Here is a 9,755-nt window from a genome sequence, read left to right on the forward strand (position 1 = left end):
TACAGACGCAGTGACACAGACCCAAAGTCAAATATTCGGCAGGAGATGGTGTTGCTCCTTTATTTTTATCTGTCAAACCAAACTTCAAAGTTTCAAGGCGTTCTCTGTGCACTCACCCACACACTTGATGCCGTCTCCCACCCAGCCGTCTCGACAGCGACACTTAAAGCTTCCAGGAACGTTGATGCAGGCAGAGTGCATGTCACAGTTATGAGCCCCGATCTCACACTCGTCAACATCTGGAAGGACATGCAGATAAATTCACCAATAAACACACAGTCAAATGATTTGTGCTCTGGACATTCTCTTGCAGAAGTCTGTATCAAAATTAAACAAATAACTAAAGGATATTTTAGCCTTAGTTTAACTTTTTACTAACCACAGCAGTTTTTTTTTTTTTTTCAAAAGTTTTTATTGGATTATTTATTTTTTATTTTTTTCTTTCAAGGAAGAGCAAGTTACAAATACAGTAAACATAAGAAACAAGCAACAAAACAAAAGAATACAAATAAAAAAGAAATAAAGCAGTTTTACTTCTGTTCTGGGTGTAGTACAAATAAATAATTCATTTCTAAAATATGGACCTGGAACTACTGTATGCATGGATGAACTGTCTAAACATTCAAGATCTCTCAGCCCCTGACAGCCCCTATATTTGTATACTGTATGCATGTGTGTGTGTGTGTGTGTGAGAGAGAGAAAGCGTGCACTCACCTGTGCAGCCCGTGGATCCCTTCTTGACAAAGTATCCCAGCTGACAGTGGCAGATGAACGACCCCTTTGTGTTCTCGCAGTCGCCGTGGAGACAGATGTTTGGGTTCAGATCGCACTCGTTCACATCTGGGTCACACGGGGATGGACAGACACAGATACTATGTGAGTGTTGTGGCCTTTGGAGGTCAGAGTGACAGAGAGTGAGGCCGACAGAGGAGGTCCCACAGGGAGCCAGACAAGCAGGGAAACATCAGGTCACAGACGGGATGATGAAATTAATAACAAAGATAGAAGAAAAGGCAATGATGGACAAAATGAAAGAGACTAAGAAGCCAGAATGTTTTTCTCCTCTCACCGATACAGGTCCTCATGTCCATGGAAGCCATGAAGCCATCGTAACACAGACAGCGGTACTCCCCAGGAATGTTGGTACACTGGCCTCCGTCGCAGATGTCTGGTGTCTCCTCACACTCATCAATGTCTGAGTGAAACAGCAGAAACTCACTGTGATTTTGGTGGCAGCACAATATCATCAATAATTTAATATCAGAGACCATCATTATGTGATTTAATTGGTTGGTTTTAACATTTTACAAAACTTTCTTCTGAGTAAAGAACTGACTGAAATGACATGACCGTTCCTGTGTTCTATTTTAATTTGTTGTACCTGCGCAGGTCCTGAGATCAGGCATGAGAGCGTAGCCCTCACTGCAGCTGCACTCGTAGCTGCCCTCGGAGTTGGTGCAGTGGGTTTCACAGCCTCCGTTCATAATGGTGCACTCATCAATATCTGCAAAGACAGGTCACACTGACAGTTTAGATCTCCGCGTCTGTTCAATTTTAAACATGAGTGACAGACTCATAATAGTTAAATATAAAGCAAGATTCATCGTAAGCACATTTCCCAATGATCCAAATTTACATAGTTAAAAAAAAAAAAAGAAAAGGAAATGTCTCCACTCACCGACGCAGCCCTGACGGTCCGGTGTGGCCTGGTAACCAGTGTCACAGGTGCACTGGTACGTCCCTGGCAAGTTCACACACTGTCCGTTCTTGCACAGGTTTTCACTCAGCTGGCACTCGTTCACATCTGAAGCAAAAAGACAAGTGTACATGAGCTTAATAGAGACATTTTACGTTCCCTCCTTTGCTAACAAATGGGTTTCCTGAGCCGTTACTTGAGCCAAAGAGAAGAAATAAACAAGAAAATCTAAAATCAGTGTATGAGATACTTCTTTTAAGGATGTGGTTGATGTTACGAGTAGTTGTTAAAATACATTTCATTGTACTGAGAATTATATACAACATCTAGTCAGCCTGTGTGTGAATGCATATGTGTGTGTGTGTGTGTTTGTGTGTGTGTTTGTACGTGGTATATGACCAACCTTCGCAGGCAGAGCCGTCTGCGGTGAGCGCATGTCCGGGGGGACATTCACACTCATAACTTCCCTCTGTGTTCAGGCAGGTTCCTCCACGGCAGAGCAGGGGGTTAGTCTCACACTCGTCGATGTCTGCCATCCAAGAGAGGGAGGACAAGGATAAGAGGAGCAAGAAGAGCAAGAGGAGGAAAATATGAACTTAAAACCGTTTGAACTGTGATTTCACATTGACGACACAAATTTAAATTTGAGTTTTATATTTGAAATTGTGTACTTGTGTGTGTGTGAATGTGAATCCTGCTCACCCATGCAGTTCTTCATCATCATGAAGCCGCTCTCGTAGCCCTCAAAGCACTCGCACTCGAAGCTGCCTGGCGTGTTGACGCAGGCACCGTGACCACACAGGTCGGGTGAGATGCGGCACTCGTCGATGTCTGAAACACAAAAGATGTTTCTAATTATTCACTTTTTTGGAAAATGAATATTAGATCTATTTCTCTCCCTCTCTCTCTCTCTCTCATACCTGTGCAGTTCCTCTCTTCAGCTGTCAGAGCGAAGCCGTTGTTGCAGCGACACTTGAAACTGCCAATGGTATTTCTGCAGTTTCCGTAAGTACACAGGCCATTGAACACCTTGCACTCGTTCACATCTGAGAGAAAGACAAAGGGAATTAATACTCACATGATAGTAATAATAACTTGAATTTATATAGCTGCTTTCAAGACCTCCCAAGGACGCTTCACATGTGTCAGTAGGGACAAAAAGAATAAGAAGAGAAAAGAAAGTAATTCAAACACATGGATAGATACTGAAGTTATTAACTGTTTTTTTAATGGCTCCACAGAATAAGCAAACCTTTAACTTTGGTGCTATTGTCTCAGAAGCCTTGTCACCACAAAACCTAAGGGTGGTTGCGTGGGATTGGTTATGATTGTCAGATCTGACAGAGTATATCTATTGACATCCTTTTGACAGCACTGCCTAAATCCACCAAGATTAACTAGAATTAGAAAATGCTTTCATGATGCAAAAGGCAGTTTCAATGTGATTATATGCATGATGTGGTCAAAATAATGCTGACATGAGTGTTCAGTTGCTAAGGGACTTTATTCCTTTTAGACGTTTTTTCAACACTTTGCACACAGTCACTGAATAATGCATCATTCAGACCTGAACTTTTTCGCTGATGCAGCTTCCAACCCTCTCTGCATCTGGACCACACTGCTTCTTGCTCTATAAGGTTAAACTACACTGGTGTGACCACATTCATTAAGCTGAGAGTTCTGGTACCTTTGTAGAAAGGCCTGCCGGTCAGAATGTCTCCTCTGTTGGCGAAGCCGGGCCCTCTGGGACAGATGGCTTTGTACTCAGGCATGTCTGGTTTGGGACATTCCTCACAGTCGATGCCCCAGGCAGCTCCCACCGAGCAGCAGCACATGTCCAAACGATATCTTCCCGGCAGCGGCTCGCCACACTCGTCCTCGTGCCACTTCAAGAAGCACTGCTCGCTGCGCGTATCTGGAAGTTCAAACACAAAGTCACCCTGGATTCTGGGCTACGTTTTGGGCTTTCTACTGAAGTACATTTCATAGCCAGAGGAAATAACTATATATTATTATATATAAATATATTTTCTGTGTTTACTTACCCACACAGGTTCGTCCCGTGCTGTCCAAGGTGAGACCCTCGGCGCACTCGCAGCGGAACGAGCCCTGGGTGTTCATACAGCGGCCGTTTGTACAAACTCCAGGGAAAACCTCACACTCATTAATGTCTACAGGGAGAGGGACAATTAGAAGAAGCATCACTACAAGGTCAAACACACATTCACTGGTTTGCTTTCTGCAGGGACAACATTACGGTACATTAGAAGGACAAAAAGATTAAATGATGCTGGAGAGAAGCAGAGTTCATTAAATTATCAGAAATTCGTACCTTCACATACAACGCCCTTCATACGAGCAAATCCTCGAGAACAAGCAGTGTCTGGGGAACATGAGAAAAGGGACATTTCCATTTTTGTGTCACAAATGCATGCAGAGTATTTATTGCAACTAAATAACAACAAAGTTAGCCTTTAGTTAATATTTGATAGTTGTCTAGTCTCGTTCACAGGATGGTGCAATGACAATAAAGAATGTGAACACAATCTTCTATTTGCATTTTCATACCGGATTTCATGGATCATTATTCTATTGTACTTCAAGTCAGTAATGTCAAAATAGGTCAATAGGAGCAATGAATAAATACCTTCCACTTCTATTATACAGATTTTCTCTTGAATACATTTAATCTAAAGGACCCATATTTTAAAAATGCATCTGTATCTGAACTGACCGATCTCGCAGGGTTCACAGGGGCTGCCCCAGGCGGCTCCCAGGGTGGAGCAGCACTCGGACTTCAGCGTGGCTCCGTTGATGTTGACTTCACAGCGGTTGTCCTGTATCGTCAGCCAGCAGGTGCTCTTCATGCTGTCTGTGGAGCCGAAGAAACAACAAAGAAGAGTTTAATTTCAAGTGCTGTGGAGTTTCCTTTCCCTGTCGCCCACTTTGACAGATTATGTGAGTCTCTATTTATGCATTGAGTCCAATTTTCTTCATCAATTTTTGGAATAATTCTCCTTCTGCATGTGCCCAGTGGAGTTTAAGGCACGAAAAAAAGAGAAATCCTCACAATATTGCTTTGTAGCACCACTAGAAGTTCAAGTCTGCAGTAAACCCCACACGTCATTACATTGAATCCTATGCTGCACGATTCCTAATGAGCTGAAATAGTGTAACGTTATAAAAGTGGCACCTCTCCTCCAAAACCACAAGGCCACCCACACACAAAAACCACAATTCACTTTCCTTTTCCTCCCCAGCTGAGTGATGGACTCTAAAACCATAAATCAGAAATGGACCAAACCAGAGACATTTGAAGGCGGATCCAGCTCACGCAATAATATGAGTGTGATTATTTCTTAATGACTCACTTGCTCTTTCAATTACAAAAAACATCTGCAGTCGTTATTAGCGTGTGGGTTTTCTGAGAATAATTTCCCCCCCCACAAAAAAATAACAAGTGGAGTATTTAACCTCAGCCGAGTCTTACATACCACACGTCATCCTGAATCTGCGGTGGACCTCGATGAAGTAAAACAATCTCCATGGGACCCAAGGCCATGCATGCAAGTATTTATCTAATAAATCATGCGTGTGTGCCATTTTGCCCAACATCTGAGGATGATAATATCTCTGGACGGATCCTGGAAACGTGACCCAACTCGCTGTTTGTTTACAGAAGTGGAGCGTAAGCCGCGATTAAGGCGATTAAGGCAAAGAGGCTCTTGCAACAATTATTTTCCAGTGACACTCTGTGTGCGATCATCGTCTCACACAAGCCGATTCTCGGACCATGTGGCGCCGCTGTGATTTGTGTCAAGCACTTGGGACGTCTTACCCACGCAGATGGTGTTGGTGGAGTCCAGCTTGCTGCCGTGGGTGCATTCGCAGTTGAAGGATCCGGCCACGTTGCGACACGCTCCGTTGATGCACGGGCTGGACTCGCATTCGTTGATATCTGAAACACGGGACAACAAACACCTGAGGTCAGGGCTCACAGGCCAATTCAAACGGATCACTATTTAGCGATCAGAAAAACAATGTGCAACCTGTGTCTACTTTCCACAAGCCACATGTTTGCTTGAAACTAAATGCAACACATCTGGTATTAATGTCACCTTGTAATGACCTTGAGTGTAGGTAGAAAAAAACAAGGGAGGCACAACATGTGGATGGGAAACAGAGCAAACACGTGTGAGTGTGTTTTTCAGAGAGTAAAAGTGTGTGTGTTTGTGTGTGTGTCAGTGTGCGTTTGTGCGTGCACGCTCACCTTCGCACGTCTCTGAGTCCGGTTTGAAGACGAACCCTTTGGGACAGGAGCAGGTGTAGGAGCCAGGAGTGTTCCTGCAGAGTCCGTTGTCACAGAGCAGACGGTTCACCAGACACTCGTTGATGTCTGAGGAAAGAGAAGATGATCAGAGTCTTGTTCATTCATGTAGTTTCTAATTAGAGGGATAAATCTAAAAATAACATATGATATTGTTAATAAAGTAAATATAATCTAACATAATCTAATATGATATAATCTAATATGATATAATGTAATATAGTATAATATAATAAAATATAATATAATATAATATAATATAATATAATATAATATAATAAAATATAATATAATATAATATAATATAATATAATATAATATAATATAATATAATATAATAAAATATAATATAATATAATATAATATAATATAATATAATAAAATAAAATATAATATATAGATTTAAATGCACAGAAATTCACTTTACAACATATATTATGGGTAACATTGCACGAGGGCTACACTGTTTTTTTTTTTTTACCAGGTTGCCATTAAAGGGTAATTCCAGTATTTTTCTTAAAAGGGGGTCTCAGTTGTTTCGAGTGAGGTCATGGAATGCTGCTGGTCAAAGTTCACGCCAGTTGAACTCCACGTGAAGCCACCACGTAATTTGCTTCGCAACAGGAAACGTTTTATGCGCCTGCTCGCTCGCACAGATTGGAAGAGAAGGTTCACTGCTGCTACACTTGTGTACGTGTGGCCGTGCCCAGAGTGGAGAGGAGTTCTATTGAGGAATCTTCTTCTGATGTGGATAATGTGGATGAAGCATTTTGCTTTGCTGGCGGTCCCTACTTGTTTGAGCTGAAGTACACAGGCGAAGAGCTCCTACAAATTAAAGAGTGAACGAGGGGGGGAGACAGGAACAAGCTGCAGCTGGAGTGAGTGAGACTTGTTGTTAAGATTTGTTGCCAGACTCCAACAACGACCCAGAATAACACATTGCATGGACTGCCGCAGTTGCCCCATAAGATTACATTGTAGCCATCTCCACCGTGTCACAGCTGCCGGTGGAGGTGTTCTACTCGTCTGATTGTGTACGATTTGTTTGCTTACACACCCACATTTCTAAACACAGGGCCCAGGTTGAGAAATACTGGAATTTCCCCTTTGACATCAGAAACACTATCTACTCACCGACGCAGTTCTTGCCACTGGTGTCGGACTCGTAGCCGATGTTGCAGATGCAGCGGTAACTTCCCCTCAGGTTCTCACAAATGCCGTTCTGACAAATGTCCGGGTCAAGGGCGCACTCATTGATGTCTGGGAGAAGAGAGGTATTATCCAGCAGGTGCAGACAAATACTGACAGGAGTGCCTCTTAACATCACGGTGGGGAAGTTCACACTCGCCAGCAAGATACTCACCTCTGCCATCAGCTGTGATGCCGATGCCACTGCTGCACACAGCCTGGAACTCAGCTGAGAGATGAGAAGAAAACAGGTTTAATGAGCTTGAGAAAACGTGTTTCTGTTTAGTTTTTCTTTAATTAAATGAAAAATGTAAGTATAAGTCTACAATAAGTCTAAATAAACAATGTTACCTGAGTTTCTGGAAGGGCAGGGCTGGCACGGCTCTCCAAAGCCATGTTCGGGGTTGGCACAGCAGCACTCAGACTTGGTCACTGCACCAGGGAACGGACGCGAGCACGTGCCCATCTTGATGGCGCCGTAGCAGGTGGTCCTCATGTGTGTGTCCACGCACACTCGGCCGTCTACATCTATAGCCAGGCCTGGTGGGCACTCGCAGCGGAAGGAGCCCTCAGAGTTGATGCAGCGGCCGTTCATACAAATGCCGGATGTCTGACACTCATCGATATCTGATGAGGAGAGGGCAAATCGTTAATAACACATTTGACTTCATGAGCCGAGAAACCAGAGTTTACTTACATACATTAATATATATAGTTTATAAACAGTATATCAGTAGGTCAAAGTATAATTACTTAATTTGCAAACAAGATGAGGAGGTTCTTATTATTTTTCAGTTGTTTAACATGTAGTAGATACAAGAGAGTGACTGTAAAACAGCCATAGTGGATTTTCGAAATCTTTCTCTTCATTGGTTTGTATTTTCTTATTGGCTACCTTACATCATAAAAGGGGGAAAAAGGCTCACACTTTTTCAGAACAAAAGTCATAAATAAAATGTCTCCCTTAAAATAAGACCATCTGTGAATTGTCTCCTGTGTATATTTAATACTCTATTTGAAGGATAATAAACATACAACACTCAGGGATCAAAAGATTTGAATAACAGTCTATGTAATGAGAAAATCAAGTCATGGGGAGTTAGCATTATCTAGACTGACGAGTGTTATATTTGGGGTTTGCACCTGCGCTGTGTTATGGTGTGACCGCGATGGAATGAAGCTCTGGAAGCTTCCAGGCAACATCTCTCAACAGAGACTCATAAATGTATCCACTTGTATCCATCTAATCTATCTGTGTTTGTTTTTTTCTGGACTCCACCTAATAGGACCTCGGCATGTTTCTAAAACTCTTTGACTTCTCAAACAAAACTGAGCTCCAATGGGTTCAAACCGCTGTCTGCGGGATTTCAAAGAACACCAAATCTGTCAACACTCTTTGGAAGCAGCCTGTTTGAGTCCCGTGTTGTGCTTCATAAATCACACTCACCGGTACAGTAGCGTCCGTTAGGTGCCAGCGCAAAGCCGGGCTTGCAGATACACTTGAAGCTGCCGTCCTCGTTGATGCACATGCCGTTGAGACACATGTTGGTGGTGGCACATTCATCGTGATCTGGAGGGTCAAGACCACAGGAATTACATCAAGTTTATTATCATTTTTATCATATGAGGTTAAACCTGTTTTTGAGCTGGTTTATTACCAATGCAGTTCTTCCCATCTGGAGTCAGCTCAAATCCGGCATTACAGATACACTGGAAACTTCCCTCGGTGTTGACACAGCGGCCGTTGCGACACATCACTCCGTTCATTATGCACTCATCGATATCTGAAGAGAGGAGAGAAAGGTTTAATTAACTGTCCTTTAAACATAAATCATAGATTATCGTGCACTACAGCCTGACCGATATGGATTTTCTGAGGGGCAACGCCTGTACCAATATTAGAGAGTAATATAATTGAATGCATTTAATTCCAGTTACTTTATTGTTAATAATTATTAGGGCTGGGCTAGTTAACTCGTTTTAATCGAGTTAACTCAAGTGATGAGTTAACTCGATTGTTTATCCGCCAATTATTTTCTTTTTTCCTGTTCTGCAGCATTATTTTCTTTTTTCCTGTTCTGCAGCAGTCAGCAACAGACTTTCACAAAATAAAAGCCTGACTTTCACAATAAAACAATAAATAATCAAACCTGAGTGAATGCGAGATAAAATAATTAATCGAGTTAACTCATCACTTGAGTTAACTCGAGTTAACTCGAGTTAACTCCATTGAAACGAGTTAACTTGCCCAGCCCTAATAATTATATAAAAATAGAGAACACAAATACTGTATTTACAACTCAAGGTTTTAATGTAAACTATCAAATTAACTTCTCTAGCAATGTTCATGCTTTAAAGTACAACTTTTCATATCAGTGCATATCAATACACTTATTAACTGATATGTCTGTGAAATTCTCATATCCACCCGATTTTTACCAGCCAGCTGATAAATAGATCATTTTCTACTGTGCACCAGTTATATGTGTGTACTGTATTAGTATTAAATAAGCATCTTAATAATGATTAAACAGGTTGAAAGTG

General features: G+C 42.0%; 1 protein-coding gene across 1 annotated transcript in view; it reads right to left on the minus strand.

Moving 5' to 3' along the window:
* Positions 1-9,755, minus strand: part of LOC133011177 (fibrillin-2-like) — a 65,712-nt gene that overhangs the window by 14,550 nt on the left and 41,407 nt on the right. Inside the window, exons 10-28 of the mRNA XM_061078883.1 lie at positions 8,870-8,995; positions 8,659-8,781; positions 7,563-7,838; positions 7,387-7,440; positions 7,158-7,283; positions 5,967-6,092; positions 5,535-5,654; positions 4,431-4,568; positions 4,029-4,079; positions 3,742-3,867; positions 3,384-3,611; positions 2,617-2,742; positions 2,399-2,527; positions 2,100-2,225; positions 1,679-1,804; positions 1,382-1,504; positions 1,070-1,195; positions 715-840; positions 117-239 (exon numbers count right to left, since the gene is read on the minus strand). Of these exons, the coding sequence (XP_060934866.1) occupies positions 117-239; positions 715-840; positions 1,070-1,195; positions 1,382-1,504; positions 1,679-1,804; positions 2,100-2,225; positions 2,399-2,527; positions 2,617-2,742; positions 3,384-3,611; positions 3,742-3,867; positions 4,029-4,079; positions 4,431-4,568; positions 5,535-5,654; positions 5,967-6,092; positions 7,158-7,283; positions 7,387-7,440; positions 7,563-7,838; positions 8,659-8,781; positions 8,870-8,995 (2,499 nt within the window). The remainder of the gene's footprint in view (positions 1-116; positions 240-714; positions 841-1,069; positions 1,196-1,381; positions 1,505-1,678; positions 1,805-2,099; positions 2,226-2,398; positions 2,528-2,616; positions 2,743-3,383; positions 3,612-3,741; positions 3,868-4,028; positions 4,080-4,430; positions 4,569-5,534; positions 5,655-5,966; positions 6,093-7,157; positions 7,284-7,386; positions 7,441-7,562; positions 7,839-8,658; positions 8,782-8,869; positions 8,996-9,755) is intronic.

The sequence above is a fragment of the Limanda limanda genome, chromosome 9 (assembly GCF_963576545.1).
Source record: "Limanda limanda chromosome 9, fLimLim1.1, whole genome shotgun sequence".
In the NCBI taxonomy this organism is placed as follows: Eukaryota; Metazoa; Chordata; class Actinopteri; order Pleuronectiformes; family Pleuronectidae; genus Limanda; species Limanda limanda.